Raw genomic sequence first — 25,199 nt, 5'->3', positions numbered from 1 at the left:
ACACTTTAAAAAAAAAAGAGAGAGAGGGAGAGAGGAGATTTGTAAGCATGTATCAATGGGGAAAGTCTTTAATGTTGTGACCTTGGTGTCTGCCCTTGGACAATAGCTGACCTGCAAAATTAAAAATCAGCAAAGTGCATACAGAGAACATGTTCAACTCATTTGCCATCCGCTGAATGTTGATGTGTTCCTGCGCTACCACGTACATTATGCATCATGAGGCAATGCGCACAGAACAATAGGTGGGTTACATTTCATTTTAGCCAAGTGTGATTGTTCAATAAAGGTGTGTTCATTTCCTCTCGGGGTGATAAAAGACTGCCATCTCTTATCTAATACCATCACAACGCCACAAGCCCCTGACTTTTAATATAAAAATGTTTGCTGAAAATTGGCCAGGTATGTAATTCTGGAATAGTGTTATGGCAGAGCTTTGTATGTCAAACAGATGATTTAAAAAGTCTACACACCCCTGTTCAAATGCTAGATAATGATTTCATTTAGGTGTTTTTTGCCTTTAGTTAGTCTTTTGTAATAGTCATTTAAAATCTTTCCTCTTCTACCACACAGATGACATGAATCTTGTCTCATATCTCTGTTTTCCGTCTTCGGTGTGATGACACCATCAGACCGTCCTACCCTGTGTAACCAAATATTCCACACTCCCGAAAGAGTCTTTTTTTAGATTTCAGGTCTTTGCTGCAGGTCATTTTGGAAGCCGCTTTGCGTGACTCATATTCTTAATGATGACAGATGACAAACACGTAGTAAAGGAGATTGAACCACGAGACATGAACAGGCATCAAGCCGCTTGCCATTAGCCGTCCTAAGTAATTGCATGACATTGATTGAAAGGAAGGCCATAACGACGGGACGGATTTTTTCATACGCGGAAAAGTGTCGCGTTGTACAAGATGGGGCTCGAGGTAGGCCCAGCAGGAGTCATGTTTTAACAATCCAAGTTGAAAGGATGGAGGGAAAAAAATGCTCCTGTTCGTGCTTGATTCAGTTCCACACATAGAGGAGTGAATATGTGGGTCCAGAATAGGGCTGAACAATTCATCGCATTGAAATCTAAATTGGAATTAGTAGAATGCAAGTTTCAATTGCAAAGGCTGAAGTTTGAGGGGAAAAAAATGTAAACACTGTTGCAATTTGGTCGGCCGGCGGTTTAAATGGCGTTCAGATTCTGTGCTCCAGAAATGCAGTAGAGATGTTTTCATATCACTGTTTCTTGAAACATGAAAAAGGGGAAGTGATCAAGCCACGGATTTGTTTGCATTATTGTTGTAGTCTGACTTACGGTTAACCGATTTATGTTTACGCCACACTTACTTGGTAGAATTTCGTGAAGCAGTCATTTGTCAGTTTATCATAAATAAATAAAAACAAAATAATTCTGTATAATAAAACCGGTGTTGTGTTTAATAATACATATTAATTTATTGCTTGTATTTGTGAAAAAATACATTGGAGGAGGACCGTAATCGCAATATTGAGGAGGAAAAAGAAACGTAATTAATTAAATTATTTGTGTGTGCGGGTGTGTGTGTGCGCGTGTGTGTACATGCACCAATAGAAATAACTTAGTTTGCATGAAACATTTTTGAAGGATTTTTAAGGGATTGCTGTACGACTAAATAAATGCAGGATAAAGGCCTGCTTGATTTTACTGATCACTAACAACACCGATTTTTCATGTATTACTTGACTAATTTTCTTGCGAGAACTTTTACATGGTTGCGCGGTTGCAACCAGCGGGATTCATAGCACTTGACTGTGCTTAGTCAAGACGGGCTGACTCATGCTTAACTCTTAAAATGTGATGTTGTCAAACATTTAAAATATTTAAAAAAATGATTCTCTGAATTCATGCAAGGTGAATGTTGTAAAGCTCTCATCTTAAAATTGAATTGAGTGTATTGATACCAACTAAGAAATGACGCATTTCAATTCCCGGCCAAATGGCGCATGTGTTTCTTGATATATTTTTTTCTTGCTTTGAAATTGTAGAGGGATCAATTCAATGTTTAGTATCCACCAAAGATTCTTGAGCATTTTTATTTGCGTCTTTGTAGAACTGTTTTTTTGGAACCACGGTTTTCCTTTGCCTTGTGTTTTTGAACAAGGGAATGCATTACAGAATCACATTTAGTGCAACTCACTAGGTGCTATAAAAAGGAATTTTTTGTGAAAAAAGAAGAAAGGTGAAAAAAAAAACAACCAAGTAGTGGAAATAATTTTTAAATATCCAAATCATCTTGAGTAAGCAAGGCATCCAAGGATCATTGCGTTCAACTGTCATTTTTGCACAGAACCATGCAAGGGGACCGGGGTGGATTTTTTTGGGGGGGGGTTTTTGTCTCTCCCTTTTTCAGTTGAGACCGTTTACACCAGCAGCCCTCAAGACATGCCATTATCTGGAGAGCACAGGGAGCTCTAATTAGTGGTGCTGAGGAACGTACACGACACGTTTCTGCTGTTATGTATGGGTATGCAACATTGAGCTAAAAGTGAACTCATTTTCATACAAGCACACATGAACACACTTTCTCTCGCTCTCGGAACATTCTCCCCCCCCCCCCCCCCCCCCCGCCCTCCCTATGGTGTTAGTACGAACAAAAAAGGGAAAAAAGAAGGTTCTCAAAGCGAGGTTGCTCAATGGAGGCCATGTAATGCATCATTTGAAGACGTTTTCTTTTGATGTTTTGGAGAGGAATGTATCTGAAAAGGGAATGAATGCAATGCTGTCGTCGGACTGTTGACATTGTAAAAAAGCTCTGAAATTAGTAATTAAATAACCCTCTACTATTTATACATTCAGGCACTGAAAAATCACATGTCAGTATGTAACTAAAAAAGATAGTCACTCTCATTTTCCCTTGGTAAGAACAAGGAAGCTGAAACCTTGAAGTTGGCAATTGTGTAAATTGTTTTTCCTACCCAGTAGTAATGCAATAGCGTCCCCCCCCTTGCTCCTCTTCACTTTAGTGCAGTCTCATACGCTGTCTCAGCGCGTTAAGTTCCCCCTCCCGACAGCATTTGCCCTAACCTACGGTAAAGAATCCATGACACCAGTCCTTCAAAAGGGAAAAACCGAAGTTTTGTCTCACCCTCGTCACCGAATACCAGCAGACGCCCTCCAACAGGGAGCCCGCGCTGATTCCCCACGCTGGTTAAGGACTCTCCGGTGTGATAGCCAGCTCTCACCCCAGTGACCCTGACCTCAGTCCATTTTAAGGGCTTTTACAAAAAAGCTAACTTGAACAGCCATACAATGGCTAAAACATAAACCATATCTCTACTTTATCTCGGTTTATCAGTCTTTTTCTTTTGTTTCTTTTTTTCAGATGCATTTGTGTTTTTTTCTGGATTTCTTTTTTTTGTTTGTTTGTTTGTTTGTTTTTTAAACCCCCTCTGTTGGAGTTGCTCTGATCCAGTCCTGCACTGAAAGACTCGGGGCGGGAAATTGGTTTTGGGATTTGGTGGTAAGGGAAGCGGCATGTCAGGATATGAACTCAACATCAGTCCAGCGACGGACTATTTGAGAGGGAGACGAATGAAGTGATGGGATGATAGAGAAAGGTGCTTCTTGGAGGTTATCCACTATCGGAGGAGGTGTGTGGTGCGGTGGACGGCGAGCGCCGCCTGCGCGTGGTGGACGTCCACGACCGCTCAGAGCGTTCGGAGCGCTCCGAGGCTAGCGATGCGGGCCGGAAGCGGTGAACAAAGCCGTCCAGGAAGTCCTGTTGCTGCTGGGTTATGGCTTGGGAGATGAGGCAGGGCAGCGCCTGCAGGCTGCCCGTCACCGAGTCCAGCTTGTCTTCCAATGTGCCGATTCGCTTGTCCAGCTCCTCGCTGCGCTCCTGGAGTTCTGAAACCAGGTCGTACATCACATTCTGGGTCTAAGCGGAGACAGACAGAAAAACAAGGTTGGAAAAATTGAAGACTTCAGAAGGAAATGCAGTCAAGCACCATTTAGGCAAGAATACATCCATCTGTCCATTATTCGAGCCGCTTTACCCTCATGACGGTCGCGGGCACGCTGGAGCCTATACCAGCCGTATTCGGGCAGCAGGCGTTGGACACCCTGAACTGGTTGCCAGCCAATCGCAGGGCAGTCACAGTCAAACAACCATTCTCGCTCACACTCACACTTAGAGACAATTTAGAGTGTTCCACGCATGTTTTTGGAATGTGGAAGGAAACCGCAGAACCCGGAAGAAACCCACGCAGGCGCGGGGTGAGCTTGCAAACTCCACAGAGGAAGGCCGGCGCCGGAATCAAACCCTGCACCTCTGCACTGTGAGGCCAACGCGCTAACCAGTCGACCACCGGGCCGCCTCTTAAGTCATTCATTCATTCATCTTCCGAACCGCTTTATCCTCACTAGGGTCGCGGGGGGTACTGGAGCCTATCCTAGCTGTCTTCGGGCGGGGGACACCCTGAACCAGTTGCCAGCCAGTCGCAGGGCACACAGAGACGGAACAACCATTCACGCTCACACTCACGCCTACAATTTGGAGTGTGCAATTAGCCTGCCATGCATGTTTTTGGAATGTGGGAGGAAACCGGAGTACCCGGAGAAAACCAACGCAGGCCCGGGGACAAACGCCACACAGGGAGGCCGGAGCTGGAATTGAACCCGGTACCTCTGCACTGTGAAGTCTACGTGCTAACCACTGGACTACCGGGCCGCCCCTCTTAAGTAATAATCATCCATAAATTATGAGTGTAGATGAAAGATTTTCATTCTAAAAGTGACACTGTGAGAGGAGAAGGAAATGTTCGCAGGGATCGTGACAGAGAGAGAGAAGAGCGGTGCAGTTTTAGGGCAAGTCAGCAAAGATTTTATCTTACTGCCAATTTCACAGCCGCCTTCTCCATTTATAGCCTGAGATGCTCTTTAATATCTCAAGTATTAGCTTCATGTTCCTTATTCATGTAATGAGAAGCTTTTCACAGTCAATGCGGGATCTGCAAATGCCAGCGCTTTTACATCTGGTGGTAGGATACACGTCCATTTGAAAACCAGAAACGAGGGTATACGTTTGACCTTCACAGCACGGGTTATCAAAAAAAAAGGAGTTTTTGGACGTGGAAGTGCACGAGTAATTTAGCATAAAAAAAGATATGCTCGAGTAATTTAGCGCTAATTATTTTGGAGAACCTGTAAATTATGTCTCACGGACCAGTTGGTGGCCCGGTAGTCCAGTGGTTAGCACGTCGACTTCACAGTGCGGAGGTACCGGGTTCAATTCCAGCTGGGTCCTCCCTGTGTGGAGTTTGCATGTTCTCCCCGGGCCTGTGTGGGTTTTCTCCGGGTACTCCGGTTTCCTCCCACGTTCCAAAAAACATGCATGGCAGGCTGATTGAACACACTAAATTGTCCCTAGGTGTGAGTGTGAGCGCGCATGGGTGTTTGTCTCTGTGTGCCCTGCGATTGGCTGGCAACCGGTTCAGGGTGTCCCCCGCCTACTGCCCGATGACGGCTGGGATAGGCTCCAGCAACCCCCGCGACCCCAGTGAAGATTAAGCGGTTTGGAAAATGGATGGATGGATGGACCCCCAGTTTGCATTGCAGCATTATTCTATGACAGCTTCAAAAGGAGACGCAGAATTTACGGCACAGCGCCCACAGATGGAATGCGATGGAGGGGCAAGTAAACACACATTAAAGGAGGTGGCCCCGTGACCTTTTAAAACACACACTGGAGTGGAAATGCAGCCACATGAAATGAGACTGCAGGATGGCACCTCCCTTTGAAGCGCGTCTTCACTCTGCTCTGCTGCCTCGCCTCACGTCTGCGCCAGGACAGAGGCTGCCGAGTCATGATGTGACCCAACCCCCACCGCACTCCCCCGTCCCACAATAACCCTTCTGTACTCCTCCCGGCATTAAGACGCCTTCTCTGTGCTCTTGTACGCAGAGGACATGGTCTCTGCCTTGCAGCTCGGATCGTACTCTGTCAGTTTTGGATACCGTCGCCATTGTTGGATAGGCTCGATCCAAGTGCTTCAATCCTATCTAATGCCTACCTAATATCTGATTTGACTTATTGACACTCAAAGCAATTATTGAGCAATCTATAGCACCACTGATTGGTTGTGATCAGTCGGAGGTCAGTGTTTACGAGAATCATATCATGAACAGATTTGCGAGTTAAAAGACCCTTTCCACTGAATTCAGAGATTTGTTTCAAAAAATGGGATACATGTTGGAAGATGGGCGGCCCGGTGGCCTAGTGGTTAGCGCATCGGCCTCACAGTGCAGAGGTGCAGGGTTTGATTCCAGCTCCGGCCGTCCTGTGTATAGTTTGCATGTTCTCCCCGTGCCTGTGTGGATTTTCTCCAGGTACTCCAGTTTCCTCCCATATTCCAAAAACAAGCATGGCAGGTTCATGGAACACTCTAAATTGTCCTTAGGTGTGAGTGTCGGTGCAGATGGTTGTTCGTCTATGTGTGCCCTGCGATTCGCTGGCAACCAGTTCAGGGTGTCCCACACCTACTGCCTGAGGACAGCTGGGATAGGCTCAAGCACGCCCGCGAGCCGTGTGAGGATAAGCGGATTAGAAAATGAATGGATGGATGTTGGAAGATAATTTCTGAAAACGTGCAAAGACTGACAACTTAAGAATATTCTTCCCTGGAGGTATAGCATAAAACATTTTTATTGGGGGGGTGGGGGGTATGTGCATGTGTGTTTTGGCAGATGACAGACTGGCAAAATAGGCTAAAGTGCCTATCTCTGGTATTGGGTGTAAACAAAAATACATAAAGTAAACCTTAAAGTAAATGAAACTTGCCTTCGCCAGGTCCACCAAGGTGTTGGCCTGATCATTTAGTTTCCTCTGCTCCATCTTGACACTGCGCAGTCTGGGTGGAGACATAGGGAGGTGGAGTTGGGAGTGCGGGGGGTGGAGGGGAGGGGGGGGGTGTGAAGAAAGGGGGTGACAAAAAGAGATGGCAAGATTCCAAAAAGAGTGTAGGGCGCAGGTAGTTTGGGGTCATGAAAGGGCCAATAGAAAAGAGGAGGAGGAACAACACATTTTGTTATCAAGGGGCGTTCTCTTACTCATGACATGGACTCAAAATTTAAAATGTCACTGCGCATGCATCATACTTTTCAGGCTTTCAACTTAATAATCATATATATATATATTCTAGATACATATATATGTATAGAAATTTCAAGCATTTCCTGGTCTTTGTCAATTCACTAGCAAACCAATGCATGCAAAATGACGGAAGCATATTCCATTTGTGTCTCGTGTTTACGGCATCTTTTTGTCATTCAAACAAGATGATGGAGCTTTTGCTTATGTCAGTGAAAAGAGCGAGAGGGACACACAGTAAGGTTGAGTACATTACTAGCATTGTTGTTCCATTCTAATAGCTGCAGGAAGCGTTAACTAAGCTTGCCAACTCAGCATCAGATCACTCACGCGGCTGCCGCGGCGGCTAATGTCATGAATTCAATAAAGTGCGACTTACTTTGCGCAGTGGCAAATGAGAAAATAATGCGATTGGGAAATGAAAATCCCATTTCAGCTTAATATGGACACACAAATCAACGCGACGTTTTACACGGGACATGCTAAGGTATTAACGCTCAACCCAAATGTACAGTCGGTCAATCGTGAAAGCTCTCCTCTGCGTTATTATCGTCGGACGTATTCGTCAGCGAGAATGCAATATGCTTCCATTCTTAGAGCACCCTTTGAATCTGTTTTGAAATCAAAACATTCTCATTCATTATCACCCAAAAGTAAGACATTAAAGAAAACGATGGCATGCCCAGTATCACTGCTACACCCAATCCAGAGCCAGGAATCAAACAAAAAAGAAAAGAAATCAAACCATTGTTTTTCTGCGAACGTGCAGTGATTGTGAGTGGTGTGTACACAATGAAATGTGTGCGTCTTTGTACATGATGTGTTTTATGTAGATGCCACAGATGGGGCCTGAAATGAGATGTCAAATGCCGTTACTTTGCTTTACATCCTGTACAGTCGCCAAGGTGTTGTCTTTGCTGAAGTACCCGACCACACTGTTATGGCTGACTTGAATGTGTCATTGTTGGCACCGGTGCCATTTAGCCGTCACCTGCATGTGTGGAGGGAGGATTTTTCTTTCTGTTCAGCAAAATATTAGACAAGATGGCATTCAGTGGCTTTTATTCATGTGCAAATCGCTTCACGGGAGACTCCTGATTGCTTGAATGGGTTTCTGCTCTTATGCTGTGAGGACAAACATACAGCGGTGCCTTGAGATACGAGGGACCCGACTTTTGAATTTTTGGAAATATAAGCTGGCGTTCAGAGTTTTTTTTTTTCCCCTCACTTCTGAACAGATATTTGTGGTGCGAGCGCTGCAAGGTGGCAGTGAACTCAACTAACCTTACAACAAGCAGCAGTGTGGCAATGAACATTTATTCATAAAAGAGCCTGAAGCTGCTTATCATTCCCAGTTCAAGTTTTCTGTCAAAGTAAACATAAAACAAAGAGAAGTACACATTGTGTATTTAAAACAACCAGATAGCTTCGCCTTTGGAAAGTCCATTCAGCGATGTCGAAAATTCTCTTTTCAGTATGTTCTACGCATCCCCACTAGTATAAAAAACATATATAGTGATTATGCTTGCATTTGTGAAATATGAGGGGCTGCCATTTTGCCACTTGCTGTTCACTGAAAAATGACATCACAGTACCAACGGGCTCAGCTCAGGTGGAAACTTTTTTTCTGAAACGCCATAGTGATAAAACTCAATGCATGGTAAAATCCAGATTGCATAATTTTTATAAGTCAAAAACAAAAAATGAAAACCATTTCATAAACCTGATGTGTTACAAAAAAGTAAAGATATATATATTTTTTTTAATCAGTGTCGAAAATATGCTCCTGGATGCATAAAGTCACCTCTGGTTAATATTTCCTCCTGGCAAGTGTTATTAGTGTTGTCAAAATACTAAAATCATGACTGGTAGTGTACCGCCATAAAGTACCTCAAGACTGATACTCCAAAAATACTATAGCAAAAACCTAAACCCTCAGTAAAAGGAGCCATAAATGACAAAACATGGATCGTAAGCTTCTAATTTTTTCTAGTCATGAACCCTTTCGGGGACAGCGGTCACTACAGCGGACAGCTTACCATGTTATCAGGTTACAGGGTGCATGCAAGGGTTAAAAATACATTAACATTGAAAAGGGGAAGGTATTAAATGAAATTATTTTTGCTCTATGTATATGATTTAGTTTCATGCCTCCTTATACTGTAGTATACTACCCTATTTACAAGTTCACTATCTGCCAAACTGTGCAGAGCTACCACGACTAAAAATATGTGGTTTCATTTTTGACAGCGATGTATCACTGTGATTTTGAAAATACCTCTATACTGTGCCACCCTATTGATTATTATTAATACTAATATGTACCTAGAGCAAATGTCAGCAAATGTGATCATTCAGAACTGTGTTAAACTGGTAGCCTTTTGCATTAATCAGTAAGTGCAGCTCACAGTTTAAAAAAAATATATATATATAGTTTGGTGATTCCCGGGACAGCATTTGACCCTTCAAAGCAGGGGTGTCAAACTCATTTTTGGCATGGGCCACATTTTAGTTAGCATTTCACTTGGAGGGCCGTTATGACTGAAACCATTTAAAGAAGTCAAGAATAACTGTTGATTTAACTATTGTCTAAGTTACTATCATGAGGGCTTTGGGAACAAGAAAATGCTGAGAATATATCTCTTATTTATTATATATGAGAATCTAAAATTTTGGTCGACATTTTAGAAAGGCTCATGGAAGTTGACATGTTTGAGCTCCTTTCGCGGGCCACATAAAATAATGTGGGGGGCCAGATCTGGCCCCGGGCCTTGAGTTTGACACCTGTGCTTTAAAGTGTGGTCAAATGAAGATTTTGACCATTTATATTTGTGATGGGGGGTAAATTTGGGATTTGGAGCACAGAAAAAAAAACAACCTGACAACTAAAGTTAATCCTGGCAACTGTGTGTGCGTGTGTGTGTGTGTGTGTGTGCGTGTATATACAAATCACCATATAATGAATGACTTTGAAAATAACAAAAGATTAGCCTTAAAACAACAGCAACCCTTTCGACCTCATTCGAACAATATGTGTGGTCCTGTGTGCGCGTGTGGACGTGTGTTCACATAAATAAGTGGGCGTGCACAATGAGTTCTGTTGATGCAGGTTAATATAGCCTCCACAGCAGCTATATTAATCATGGGCAAACATAGTGCAGGACGTTGGAGATGAAAATGAACCGCTAGCCAACAAACTCAAGCTCATTCTCGCAAGGTGTTTTTTTTGGGGGGGGCAGGGGGGTCTTCTTTTTTTTCCAGTTGTTTCTTTCACACACACGCCCACCCCCCAGGCAAGCCTCCGCTCTTGATACCGGTGGCAATAACGTGGACGCTCCTTTTTGGTTCACTCCATTCAAGAGAGCATGGCAAAAGCGAGAGTGAAGTCAATGAAACACCAACTTCAAATGAAACCAAAAGCAATTCCGGCCTTTTATTTTTGGTTTGGTTTCCCCATCTTATTTTGGCAACACACACACTGTTCATGCATGTCAAAGGCAGACATGGAGGAGAGAGGAGGATGTCGAGGAGACAGAAGGAGGATACATTGAAGACTCAACTTACTTCTGAGCTCTGCGGTGATAGAGCAAAACAAAGACAGAACACAGTACAGTTTAAACCCCACGACATTCACCAAACGACTGATACCTTCACAATTCTCACTGTAACCACAAGGTCAAAGGGGGGTTGGCGGGAAGAGGGAACAGAGGAAGCGGGAAGGGGATGGGGGGGGGTGTGGCTGTTACACTACATTGTAGTGTGTGTGTGTTTGCTCCTAAATAACACAAGAATTAAATAATGGACCTAGAACTATTTATAATACATATTATATGGTTTCTACAACTAAAAACATTGTGCATTATATTGATTTCTACATGCATGATTTTTTTGGGGGGGGGGGGCCTGTGGTGGTAGTACACTGTGATTCTCAATTGCTGGGTGCTGGTGCCCAACATTATTTCGTGATATGAACGCGGGACTTACTGGTGAATGGCTTGGAGAAACTTGCGTTGGTGTTTCCGCACCTTGGCGTGGTCAATTTTCTTGACCAACTTGGTGTGTTTGTAGATGAGCCATGTTTCCCTGAGTACATTGGCAGCTGTGTTCTTTACCTGTGAGACAAAGAAACAAACTATGATGCTCACTCGTGGTTAATAAATAAAATGTGAGTGTACGGAATGAGGGGGGGGGGGGTGGCGGGGGGATACGTACAGGTGCATTCTGTGATGCGAAGCCAGATGGAGAACTGCTAACGATGTTCATCGACAGGGCTTGTCCTCATTTGGTTCAACTGTATTTAGACTATCCTAGACTATTATAGTGTACTCTGCTGTACTATACTGTGCTATACTACATGTCCGAAATAACCAGATGGCTCCTAACCAGAAAGTATATATGGTATCGGGCTGATGACGTGACATCGGCGTTGTCATATCGAGCATCTTGATGAGTCCAAGTGCAATTACAGATGTACAATATGAGCACCAATACCCATATCAGTGCATCCTTTACTGTACCTTAATAAATTAGTAATTATAATGGCCAAATTTTCCGTGAATAGATTATACTGGACAGCAAATTTTAATCCGAGATGGCTTGATGTGTCCCTAAACATCTATTTTTGATCCTGATCTTGTCAAATACATCATGCTTTTGATGTATTTTAATGTTTCGTTCGTACGGTTTACCCGCAGTATAAAAGCTTGCGCGGTAGGGATTTCACCATGTGCTGTAATTTATTATAGCCGTGGCGTTTCAGAAAAAAAGTTCACCTGTTGAATCTCTGTTAAAAAATTGCGTGTTGCCCAATGTCGATGGAATTTCCTATGTGAAAACATCTTTTGGAATTTGAATAAACAGGAAGAACCAATGTCACAGTCCATTACAGCTTTCCGAAGCACTTACATTTTTACATTCACTGTTTCTATAATGGCCGTTAGTTGGTCACTCACTCGTTTACAGAGTTGCGTGTCCATCATGAAGTTGTGAACATGCTTCTCTGCCTTGGTCAGCTCCAGTTTCCTGGCCACCACTGCGACCACAAGTGCAGTGCAGCCAGCTCCCTGTTCGCACAAAGACATGCTCAGGCTCACAACATGTGATGGGGAATGTGCTGGAGGAATTTTTTTTTCTAAACTTACAACCCAAATAAGCAATAATAGCCAAACATTTTGACACGATAAATAACGGCGTGTGATCCAGACAATCGCAGAAAATAAAACAGAAGATCAAATACTATGGGTTATATACTATGCAAATTTTCTACTTTTTGTGACCTTGTATTCATATAAAATTGTGACTCTTGAGGAATGAGAAAATAATGAATGCATATGCGGCTTTTGAAAAAAAGGGAACCTACCATAATCCCTGTAAGCAGACACACGCCTTTCCCACAGTACGTGTGCGGTACCATGTCCCCGTAGCCAATGGAGAGGAAGGTAATTGAGATGAGCCACATGGCTCCCAGAAAGTTACTGGTCACTTCCTGTTTGTCATGATACCTGAAGTAAGAAAGACGAGCAGAGGTGGGAGACGTGCAGTGAGTAAAGATAGTTTGGGGAAGGGGAACATGCTCACTGAAAGTGTGGAGCTGGTGCGAGGAGGTGCTCGGTGGCGAAGGATCGAAGGTGTCATGGTATTTTGTGAAGCTGTACACAACGTGGAGATGCAGGAAAAGGTAACCGAGATGACTGTCAAAGCAAGTCAGGTTGATGGAGAACCATGTTTGAAAAGTAGGGATGCACTGATACCGATACCAGGATCAGGTGGTCATGAACATCCTCCGATACTCTACACACCGATACCACGTCAGTAGCCTGATAGACCTTTCATTTACGAGGCATGTCAGCGGTATGTATGAGGAGTTACACTAAGGACACAACATGTTTAGGGGAGTACAAAATGCAGATGTGGAAGATGAACTCCGACCGCCACTTGGCAAGCACGAGTTGCGCAAACCCCGTCGCATGAGTCGCCTTTCTATGATCATTCGGAGAACTTGGTAATTAGATGTTCATATTCTGTTTGTGGTTTTTGTGCCTTTGTAATTTGCTCAGATCAGCTTTTATTTGTCAGGAGCTCTCACTGCCCTTTTCCACCGCGCTTGTGCTAGTGCTAGTTCCGCGTTAGCACCAGTTCTTTCTTTTTCCACCATCGAAATTTGCTCTAGCTTTAGCGCTGGTGCTTGAAACTGGTGCTTAATCTGGCCCCAATTATTTGTTGGGCCAGACTCTGGCACCAACTACATCAGAGGGCGGGGGGCAGGGGACGGTGGGCGGGGTTATCATAACGATCGCAGATGTCGAGGAATGACTCCTTGGACACAAGGAAGTTTTGCACAAACTGTTGAGCGGTGAACTCTGGCACAATTGTGTCCCACCAGAAAAGCCATCGCGGATGTGGCCAGATAGCAAGGGATCTCCGACTTGCAGCCAGCCGCGTGATCATCTACGATGATTAACAAAAATATAAACGTTGCTGATTGCATGTCCATGGCTGTTATATACTACATACAAGTATAATCGATGCTATGCTCAGTTGCCTAGCAGATGCTAACAGTGCATTATTATTATTATTAACCATTTGTCATGTACTTTGTATGAATACCACATATGTCCGGTTCAGGGAAAGTTACTGTTTTTGGAGAATATTTTGATTAATATAAAACATTTACATCAGAATTGCAAGACAAAATAAAAATGTCAATTATTGCGATACTCTGTATCTCCGAGTACTCAAATGAATAGTACTTCTACTGAGTGGTATCGGTGCATCCCCACTTAAAACTTAACCTGATATGTACTCAATCATATGACGTGATGAAATGGGCGAAAACAAAAGCACCAAACATATTTCGGGTTCAGTGACTGTTGATGAATGAAACTAAGGAGCATTCAGAAACGGGCCAGTAGACCAATCATTGCTGCAGAAATGTATAAGAATCAATGAGATGCCAAGGAGAGAGACAGAATATTACTGTGAGATGAGGAACACCGCAGGTTAAACGGGATTTGAACATGACAACCGGACATACTGTAATGGCAGTTTATGCCCAAATATATGTGCGTCTGCATTCAATTAAACAGCTGCCAGCGTCACATTTTCTTGTAAAGCGACCACCATTGGGGTTTAGACTGCCCCCAGCAAGGTCTGAAAATGGAAATGATCGCTCCTAATTATGTTGCCTGCTGAAAATAGATGCCAGCCATGCTTGAATTGACAGTCCAAAGGCCCACTGTGAAGATGCAAAGACATTTGAGGAAAAAGACACGCCGCACAGAGCTGCATTGATGATGACGTTCCCATACCTTTTTTTACGCAGACAAATCCGCCTTATCCACCCACCCCCATTCAACTGATTATTCCCAATGGGCTGTCTAGGAGGAGATCAGATATGATTTAATTTGGCGTGGAAAATCAAATATTCATTAAACACTTTAGGACAACGGTTAGCTAACATCCTCATGACAAGACAATGTACTGTATGTCAATCTAATTTCTGGGGATTTGCCTGAAGACGTTCTAAAGGGAATTCAGTCTCAGGCCTGTGATGAATTACAAATTCAAACTCCAGCAGTGACCCAGCACGTTCACTCCAAATTGCCCAAATAATTACCCCCCCCGCCCCAAACCCCCGCGCGCACTTAATTAGCGCAGAACAGAAGTGCAAACTGGAATATGTCGGGGCCAACCTATATGAAACTCTTGAGCGTGGAGATGCAGAAATGAGCACTCTGTCTGCTCCTCCCAGGCAGCGCATTGCTACTAGGTGACAAGTCAACCTATTTCTTCACCAGTTCTTAACATTTCCACTCGTTCTGTTTCCTTTTCATGCTCCAAAAGGAAAGATGAGCAATTTTGTTCTCCTCGGAATGACCAAAAATAAAAAGTGCAGTCCATGGAAATCAAGCTTCACTGATTACATGCAGAGAAGCAGTCTGCACAATACCATGCAGGAGTGTTAAAAAAAAAAAAAGATGCTCGCATCCTGCATGCTTCAGATACAGTATATTGAGAGCAGGTGGGGGAAAGCATTTTGAAAGAGCACCTCTGACAAACACTGCAGTATCACCACATGGAAGCGCGTAGTTATGTCTTCTCACATGGATCGTTTGTAACTCGTGGCACAGTATTGGATGCGCTCATTAAGTTTCATACTGCCGTCTCTTTTACCTGCATCTCAACGTTTCACCAGCTGCCCTTTGATAGTTGCCAGCGGGCTTAACTGGATCACTATTCTGTTCATTTCATTCATCTCGCCATCAAGGCGAGCTGAGAAGGAGTCAAAGGCCGACTTCCTCAAATACAGCAGCGAAGTGGAACCTCTAAAGTCGAATAAAAGGTCACAAAACATTTACGCAAAGAATATGCCACTTGAGTGCAAAGGCTGTCATGGATGGCATCAAGTCAGCATTTGTCAGGATTCACTTGAATGTACTGATGTTGCTTGTTTGAGCTTTTTGTGACTTTTTTTTTAGCGCTTACCTTAAACCGAGGCTGTTGTGAGAAGAATAATTCCTAAAAAAAAGTTACGTTTTTTTTTAAAGCGTAGAGTTGGCCGGCTATTAGCTGGCTAACCGTTAGCCAGTCTGCGTGTCGAGTGACTTGGTGTTAGTTGTGGCCATCTACAGCTTTTGGATGCATGTTATAACTTTTGTTTGTTTGTTTTTTACTCTTTATTCAATAAAATCATTGAAACAGCACCGGAAGCTTTGTCTATCCGAGACACCTTGAGGGCCAACACGTTCTAGCTATCGATGGTAGGCTATATTAGATGAGCTAACAAGATACCTTGTGTTGGAGATTGTAGGTGTGCTGTCGTTGTACACATTGTAATTTATCTTCCTTGTTAAGTGTGCAATGATCCCCAAAGATTTATGAATTTGAAGGATGCTTTAGTCCTGGTTTAGCACTTTCACGGCAGCTTAATTTTTACACTGAGTGGCGCGTGCGACAGCAGCAACATTAGAATGTGTGGAAAATTGATCCCTTCGGAGCTTGGATGCAGATATTCTGCTTTGACCTATGATGGTAATCAAACTATTTCAAATATTTGAATTAACTCTTGCAGCCCTTCTTCGGAGTTTATAATGTCATTAACCCTTTCAGGGACAGCGGTGACTACAGTGGACAGTTTATCATGTTATCAGTTTAGAGGGTGCATGAAAGGATTAAAGTTGAGATTTGGCTGTTTTGTTCTTTCACCTTAATTCGGTCGTGTTATTTATAGATTTTTTCCACCTTATTTTGAAGAGTGAATTTTTTTTAAGACAGAATATTACAAAACATTGCCTTTCTTTATTTATTTATTGAACATGTCGGTTTGACCTTCCAATCGAGAAAATGGTTTCCAAAGCCCGTAAAATCAAAGTCCCACCAACATACTGCAACGGATTGTGTTCGACCTGAAAGGTTCCACTGTATTACATTACACTAAGAGGAGGGCTAATAGAAAGTAAAATGAGATGGCATCTTTATTTTAGAATTTCCAACTTCTAAACGGAGCAGCATCTACACAGAGAAATAAGAAAAAGACAGTCATTTGGGAACAGAGACAGAGGCGGATCACAAGTATTTTAAGGCTCTCAATATACTGTGTTAACGTTTGGAATAGCACGGAGAAGAGCTGGCACCACTTTAGACCTATTCAAGGACAAACGTTGCGATAGTTTCACCCCCCGTTTCATAAAATCTTCACACGTTGGAAGCACAATGACGCACGCCCTCATCTCACAGTTTCGTCATTTGACGTCTGTTTCAAATGTGGGTAAGGGCTACCGGTATCATAACACATTATGTATCCATTCCAATAGTCAACAGTCATACAACAAAATATTTTTGGGGGAAAATACAGTATATCACTAAACTGCCCCTCATTCAGTCAAACTATGCCTGCCACAAATGTATCATTTCTCATATCATTTGTCCCCGTTTCATAAAAAGTGCTAATTTCCTCTGCGTGTGGGTGTCCGTGCGTGTGGGTGTGTGTGTGTGTCTGTGTGTTAGAGAGACTTAAGGCTGAAATAAACGCATTCAAGATGTAGCGTATGAGGGACCCAGACACTCTGTACATACATTCACAAAAAACAGCAGCAGACATCCAATTTGCAAAAGTAGTCTTCAGTATTCTTCAAATTTTACATAGACATTGTTCCAAACGTTTTTTATGCTATAATGAAATGATTTTTCGTTGATTCAAAACGACGGGAGACTTTTAAACGGTTGTCTTTTATTGGGCTAATTCATTGAATCCGTTAAACCCCTTCGACGCGGCAATTTCGAATCGTTAGCCTATTTCCAAAACAGAGCCGCTAGAGCGGTACTTGAGACTTGGATTCCAAGCATCCGTCTTTTTTTTTTCCAAGCGGTTGACTTCAGTCACATTCATGCGCATCTTCTTTCACATTCCGCAGCAACTGTCTGTGGCAATTACTGCCACTTTCCAAAATTTGCCCGCACACTGCATTCACATCAACAAAAACACATTGGGGGGAAAAAAAAGGGTCACGTACAACTGAGCAACTGACTGACATCAGCAATGTCCTCTTCGCTAATCGTAGTAAATATGAGCAGACAAAGCTCAAAGTGATGAAACCTAATTTCCAAGATGCAAATATCACTGCTGCGTGTTGTGGCAACACAGAAGTCACAATGTGGACTGGGCCAGGAGGAAAATGTGTGTAAAAGATGGAGAATGTCCGAAGTTTTTGGTCATTTCACACACACACACACACACACACACACACACACACACACACACACACACACACACACACACACACACACACGCACAAAAATAACATCTGCACCGTCTCGGCACGTTTTGTTGTTTGTGTTGCTGCTTAATAACGCAAAATCGATGACCATGCGATGACAGCTGCTTGCATAGTTTTTCCTCGTCGATATAACTGAAGGACCACTGCTGCCATCAAGCTGCAGACCACAAACTGCAGAATGCCGCAATGCCGCGTACCGCATATAACTGACCCGTGGCCACTGTCCCAATACTTTCTCAAAATCATTGGCAGTGACTCAAATGCTCCAAAATGTATTCTCAAATCCTAATATTGCTCATTTTGACAGATCAATGACCATACATCCCACTAATTCCAAGTCTACAGTGATGGCCGTAAATACAATGCAATTTCTTTTTCAAAAATGAGTGTGGCTTTACCGTAACCCGTAGACATCTGTCATATATTTGTGGCTCTTTTAGCCGTCAAGGGGCCTTAATCTTATGTCGACCCTCATTTGAAAAACCCGGGGGAGTGTGTCGCTCCAGGATTGTTAGAATTAAGTACCAGCCATGTGACACTGGCTACTACCGGTATGTCGACACATTATGTTTTTTTGATGCAGACTGTTGCCGTATGTCTTACACACATCTACATTTCATTTCGAGGAAAATGATACCGACAGCACTGGAGTGACTTATTATGCGTCATCTCTCGCGATCGATCAACGGAATAATTACACTGAAAGTACAGACTTTGTTTGCATGATGGATTGATGCCGTTCTTGATTAAGTTTAAGAAATTGGGATATGTATCGGCACTCCTCGTGCATTCGTTCATCCAAAGTTGAGCACGGTGCTCACCAAATTTGTTTCTGTCCCCATTCGTCTCAACGCCCGTGTCGACTTTTCGGTGAACTCTCGCCGTTGGGCCATTTTAAGGGATACATGAGGAATTTCAAACTGGTTTCACCTCCTGATACCCCATTTTATTGCTGCGCTTCCTGCAGAATTCAGGAATGAATCAAGCATGATTCAAATGTTTTTCTCTCTTCAGAAATATATCATTCGACATCCTAACCAGGAAAAAAAAATTGCTTTACTGTCTTTCCAGTACTTGCTGATTTTTTTTTTTTCGAGAGCTTCTCCATACTGTAATAATATTTAGGACAGAAAAAATATATATAATTTCAGTCTTCAAATAACCTAAGGCGCATGTTTATTGTGAGCCGCTGCGAAATTATATGAGCATATGCTTTGAATTTGAATGTATTGAGCGGTTTGTTTGTCAATGCCTTTAGGCGTTGTGCTTTCGGTTGTGTGAAGCACATTGAGTTGGCTCGTGTATGAAACGTGCTATATAAATTCACCTACCCTGCCTTGCCTAAAGTACGAGGTAGAAATTCTCTCTTTCGAGTGGTATTTTTTTTCCGCACTTTAAAAATCGCTGCGAGAAAACGTCATTTATAACCAGTGCTGTTAATTTATTTGACTTTACATTGGAGAATGGGCTATAAAATGTGTTCATCGCTCTGTTTTTAAAATGCTGCAGTAAGTGTTGTCAACACATGGATCCGCTTTTCCTGCTACAAGACTATTTCTCCATCCACCAAGCATCCAACACAAAGTACTGTTCACGAAGCCCTTCATTTTAATATTTCAGCGCCAAGTTATGTCTGTGGGGTTATCCGATATCAAGCACTCTATTACTGTGTTTCTTGAAAAAGTTCTGCTGATTGCTCGTGTGCCTGTCCGTCTCCGCGGGGCCGATCTTGCCCGAAAGGAAATGATGAACAAAGCTGGCAAAACTTCACAACAACCAAGTATCCGTTTAAAAAAAAAAAAAAAAAAAAAAAAAAAAATGGATTCCACAGGTCACTTTGTGTTTAATTTGGTGTTTGGAAAGCGAGCTTGCAGCTTTGAGGGGGACGCGGACATGTTTTGAAATACAAGCCCGGTACACCGAAGCATTGCTGTGTGTATTGCTAGTCATGCAAATGCACAGTGCATGACCCAAAAACACACACACACACACACACACACACACACACACACACACACACACACACACACACACACACACACACAGACATCTGATGTACTAAAATCACAACCTCACTCCATCAGAACTAAGACCAACTCGTATTAATCTTGCAAACTTTCACACATACAAAACACGTGGCCACTGAAGTTGAATCGACAACACTAGCGCAACAACTGCTCCACTTATACAGGTATATATTTTTGGTGAATATTCACAGAATGTAGATCCACTCCCAAATTGAGACTGGCCACAGCTTGGCCTCTCACGCTGATGTTGTTCAATCCATCCACTCGCACCGAGGGACAATTTCGAGTGTTCAATCAGCTTGCCATGCATGTTTTTCGGAATGTACCGGAGTACCCGGAGAAAACCCACGCAGGCCCGCGGAGAACATGCAAACTCCACACAGGGAGGCCGTAGCCGGGGTTGAACCCATGGCCTCTGCACTGTGAGGTCGACGTGCTAACCACTGGACTACCAGGCTGCCTTGTTGTTCAATCAACACTCAAAAAAAACTCTGTTATGCTTACAGAAGCTTTTCCCAAATGTCGTGAAATCAAAACCCTTTCATTATAAATGATCATTATTCCATTCAATTCTCATTCAGTCTTACTTTTCACTCCTAGGGGGACGAATGCAGCTCCGTTCATCCTTTGCGTATGATGTAAATGACCAGCAGGCGTCAATGTACTGAGGTAAGTCTTATGTGAAGCTGAGAGTAATAAGATTCAAATCGCAATCGAACCCAAAGCAACTGTTTCAATTCCTGTTGCGATTATATTCGTTGTTCATTGACTGAAGCTTTGTTTGTTTGTGTTGGGAGGATCCGATTATTCCTTTTGGTTGTTGGCGTGTAACATTCTGTTGAGCTTGTGGGAAATCTTTCACATTGTATGCAGAAACACTATCAAAAGTCCTATTCCCAAAAGGCACATTTATTTTCAACAGATGGCATGAAGCAAGGATTTGTCTATTCTACTTAAAAACAAAACAAAACAAAACAAAACGGCCTCAAAATGTGTATTGACCCCCCCCCCCCAAAAAAAAATATTATATTCTATTTAAGCCTTTCAGGGACAGCAGTTACTACAGTAGACAGCATGTCAGGTTATCATTTACAGGTATCATTATTTGTACATGAAAGGGTTAACAACCCAGATTATTTTCTCGTTCAGTTTGAAATTGGCAAAGAACAAGAATTGTAACCAGTCTTAATCCCACTCCCATTGCTGCCTTTTATTATTATTATTTTTAATATAACGATATACACCGCATATTTACTGTGTCTTATTTCCCGTGTCTGCCCACCATGATGCAATGTGGACTTAAATTTTTCGCACATTTTTTCTCTTGTAAAAGAACAGTTTTAGCAGATGCGTTTGGTTTTAAATGGCAAGAATGAAGGTCGCCTGCAACGTTTCTCCCAGCTGCCTAGCAGTAGCTTGCGCACCCATTCAAAATGATTACATTTGTAATACTTTTCTGTCTGTTTCATATGAGCGGGCCCCCAAATTCCCCAAAAGCTAAACTAACCCACTTTTTAGTCACTGTGCACACAATCCTGACATTGGATTTCGATGAAAGGTGCTTCTCAATACCAAACAAGGATCAACGCAGTGAGGGTGCTTTGTCACTGAGGCCTGTCAAAGATTGTGGCCATGCAGAAGATTGTTTTTAAAAAAAAAAGGCGTTATTATCATGTATACATTATCCTACTTAACATTTCACGTTTATTGAACATTTCTAATATAGTGGATCTCCATTTGTAATGATGACATTTCTAATAAATGTATTCTTCAGTTAAAATTGGCCAGCGCGTTTGGTTCCACTCTATAATTATACTTGATATATCTTTTAAACATACTTTCAACGACCGTCTTATTTGGCCTTTGGGATATAAACGTTGCTCTCAGAGCGGAAATATAATATGCGCGGGTTCAAGCGAGAGTCACCTTCTTGCTTTAAATGGACATTTAAAAATGTGCCGCCGCTGTGGCCTTTTAAACTCGCACATATTCTACCGAAGGATACAAGATGTTACCCTCAACTAGATAGAAATAAGGGAATCGCACACAAGCCAGTCAATTGGTTACAGAGTAACTTTCGTAAGTTCTTGTCAACTCTTGGTTAAATGGGCTGCCACTTCTAGCGCGCTTTTCTACCTCGGGTACTCAAAGCACTTTACACTCATTCACATACGCAGCTTCAGGAGCAACTGGGGGTTCAGCGTCTTCGACATTGTTTGCAATGGCCGGGGGATGAAACCACCAACCTCTGGCTTGGGGAAAGGGCCGCTCTACCACTGAGCCATGCCGCCCCCAATTGCAAATGTATTAAATATTCAGAGTGGGGTTTGTGCGTCATTCAGAAATGTGGAATGAAGACATAATCCTGGGATATTGCCATGGGTATTTTATCTCTTTCAGGGACAGGGGTTACTACAGTGGATAGCTTATTATGTTATCAGGTTACAAAAACACACACACACACATATCATAAAAGTAAATGTCTCTTGATATGTTGTGTGGAAATTAACACCCATTTGCAGCACGTTATCAGTGGCCAGGTTCCTTGGCACTGGGACACATTAAGCGTAAATGAAGTGCTAACGTGTGATGTAGCAGCTGTGGACTAAGTGGGGGTTGGCTGTTTGGGCTTGAGCTGCACGTGTGCAAAGTGACACTGGTTAATGTGTCACTTTCAGAAAAGGACACCAGACCATATCAGTGACTGCTTGCCCACAAGGTTGAGATCATTCACATTGGCTACATCGGTCGTCTCAGACATGCAAGGAGATACAGAAACGGTTCACACTGACAAGGTGTTGCAACACAAATACAATCTATTATTTATTTATTTATTTATTTATAGCGAGTTTAATTTCTCCATTGTTAGCTCTCGTTATTGTCTGAATGCTGATTCAAGCATTCACAAGCAAGTCATGGTTGGCAAAAAAAAAAGCTGTTTCTTATTATTTGGACTCGTTTCAAAACGTGCAATCGCATTGCCATTTCTCAGCGGATTCGAACTCAATCAAAGGAGTAAACTTTGGAAATTTTTAATTGATATTCTTTTGTTCAACGGCTCGCAGTTTCTTCGGTCTGACATTCATACAGTGTGGCACGGCTCTTGGACTGTTTGAGTTTTTCTCACCGAGCGCTACCGCAATCTGCATGCAGCCGTTGCCGACTTGAAACTCAAGCCTGATCATCTAAACGGGGAGAGACAGTTTGCTAAACTTTGCACAAGCTTGTCTTTCAGGTAGCCTACGGGTCTCATATCACCTGGAAATAGAGCACTTTGCTTCGGTTAACAGCGTTAGTGTTAAGCAGGAGACGAAGAGAATTAGATAACAGATTTTAGAGGGGTTAAAAAAAAAAGGAGAGACCAGGGAGGCAAGCAAGGCATGCATGAGAGTGTGTAACTGAGTTTGGGGTGGATTAGGCCTGCTTGGCTCGGGATGGATACGGGAAAGGCAAAGGGGACGGGGACTCGGTCGTGGGGGAGAGATGAGGCAAAGCATGCCACGTTAGATGGGTACGGTTAAGAGATCTGCAGGGGATCAATCGGGAGTAGGAGAGCGAGGGAAGGAGCTGCAGGGTAGTGAGGGGCAATCCAAAGAGCTTAGTTAAAGAGCTTAGTCGAGGTAGGTTAGCTCTGCAGATGGGCCGCATCAAGACGCAAGGCAAAAAGGGGCCCAGAGTCAAATCCATCGACTGCAACGTTCATATTCCTTCCATCTCCACCCTCCCTTTCGGTGCTCCATCCCTCAGAATCTCTCCGCTTTGGTGTCTTTCTTTCCCCTCATCTAGGCATTTTCCAGACAGACTCCATGCTTGTCCAATCTCACACCGTATTGCCCTCTGATGGGCTCAGGAGCGCGGTCAAAGTGCAAAGGCGCAGTTGACAGAAGATACTCAAACAGCACTTTGGGAAACAAGCGCCTCTTATCCCCCGCCCTTGATGTCTTTTTTTTTTTTTTTTCTTTTTTGTTTCTTACTTGAAATGATGGGTTGAAGAAGTAAACATAAAAACCCGCATGCTGTTTTGATGTTTACGAGAGGTGGTAGTGGTGGGCTGAGGGAGATGTAAATTATGGATGTGAATTCCAACAACAACTGGAGACACTGCAGTCAGCCCTCAAATCCCCCTTGATCAATGTCTGTTTGGAAGCAAATTCACTTCCTTTTATTCGACTGTGCTATATTTTCCATTCATCATCGCTGCGCTGCATCGTAAGCACGCCCTGACCGGTAGTTACATGGAATTGCATTAAATGGCTTGACATCTGTCCTCTTCTCGGATGCTCAGACCGCCTGGCAACAGACTACTTGCTTTCTAGCACAAAAACAAAAAAAAACCCCATGCTAAGAGGCAACAGACAGAAGTCTGTGCAAACCATTCTAGTGCTGTCGAATTAAATTGTGAAGGGAGACACATAATGAGATGGTAATGGAAGTACAGAAAGGTTTTTGCTCCTCAAGCAAATCTTGGAGTTGGTGCTAAAACGACTTTTGTGCAATATGGATCTATAACAATTGCATCAAGAAAGGGAGGGGGGGGGGGGGGGGAAACAGAAGCGACAAAAGGCTCTCGGGCCAAATTGGGAGAATGACTTGAAGGACGAATCTTCTCCACCTCCTCCTCCTCCTCCTCCTTCCGGACCGGCCTCACACAAGACAAAATAGTGAGCGAAGAGACGCTTGCTTCCAAGTGCTGCTATGCTATGCTCCTCGCCGCTAAAACCTAAGAGGCATTCTCTTGAAGGATGCTGTCACCTTCATGCCAACTCCAGAGGTCCTCCCTAATCCTTCTCTGCAGGCGGCACACTAAATTTGAGAAGGACCATTAAATTATTCTTTTTAGAAGGGGCTTGCCCCTTGTCACCACTAAAACCCTGCCCACCCAAAATCCCGCTCGGGGTAGCAGTGGCGCCAGCTCGGTGCAAAAAAATGTTTGGTTTTTTTTTCCACAGCTAGAGAGCGAGGACTCACATGGTATCCCTATGGAGCAGCATAGTGGGGAATAGAAAGTACAACAAAACATTATACAAACACACACACGCACACGCACTCAGTCACACATACTTGTGCATGCTAGCACCCATTCATCGAAACACACCAGCATCTGGACACTCATGTTATCCCAATACTGAAACCAAATGACATGCACTGCTTCATGGGAGGTGTTCGAGTGTTTTTGTGTGTGGGGGCAAACCAGTCACTGCTTTTGTTTGAGAATCTGACCTTCTTTAGTCGTCATGTATTGAAATCTCCTCCTGACCGGGCACGCATCGTTTACATGACAA

The 25,199-nt window shown here is 43.1% G+C and overlaps 1 protein-coding gene across 2 annotated transcripts in view; it reads right to left on the bottom strand.

Moving 5' to 3' along the window:
* Nucleotides 1-2,618: 2,618 nt before the first annotated feature.
* Nucleotides 2,619-25,199, bottom strand: part of LOC147194715 (small conductance calcium-activated potassium channel protein 2-like) — a 51,394-nt gene continuing 28,813 nt past the window's right edge. Inside the window, exons 5-9 of one of the 2 annotated variants that reach the window (XM_086129959.1) lie at nt 12,475-12,616; nt 12,068-12,178; nt 11,100-11,227; nt 6,807-6,876; nt 2,619-3,905 (exon numbers count right to left, since the gene is read on the bottom strand). In XM_086129959.1, coding sequence (XP_085986085.1) covers nt 3,600-3,905; nt 6,807-6,876; nt 11,100-11,227; nt 12,068-12,178; nt 12,475-12,616 — 757 coding nt within the window. In that variant the 3' untranslated portion in view covers nt 2,619-3,599. Of the gene's footprint in view, nt 3,906-6,806; nt 6,877-6,959; nt 10,778-11,099; nt 11,228-12,067; nt 12,179-12,474; nt 12,617-25,199 lie in introns of those variants that run through there. The other variant, XM_086129960.1, reaches the window with a different exon arrangement.

The sequence above is a fragment of the Hippocampus guttulatus genome, chromosome 14 (assembly GCF_054856545.1).
Source record: "Hippocampus guttulatus isolate MCC_2025c chromosome 14, RoL_Hgut_1.0, whole genome shotgun sequence".
NCBI classification, from domain to species: domain Eukaryota; kingdom Metazoa; phylum Chordata; class Actinopteri; order Syngnathiformes; family Syngnathidae; genus Hippocampus; species Hippocampus guttulatus.
Note: the sequence above shows the minus strand (reverse complement) of the source record. Positions and strands in the feature narration are given on the sequence as shown.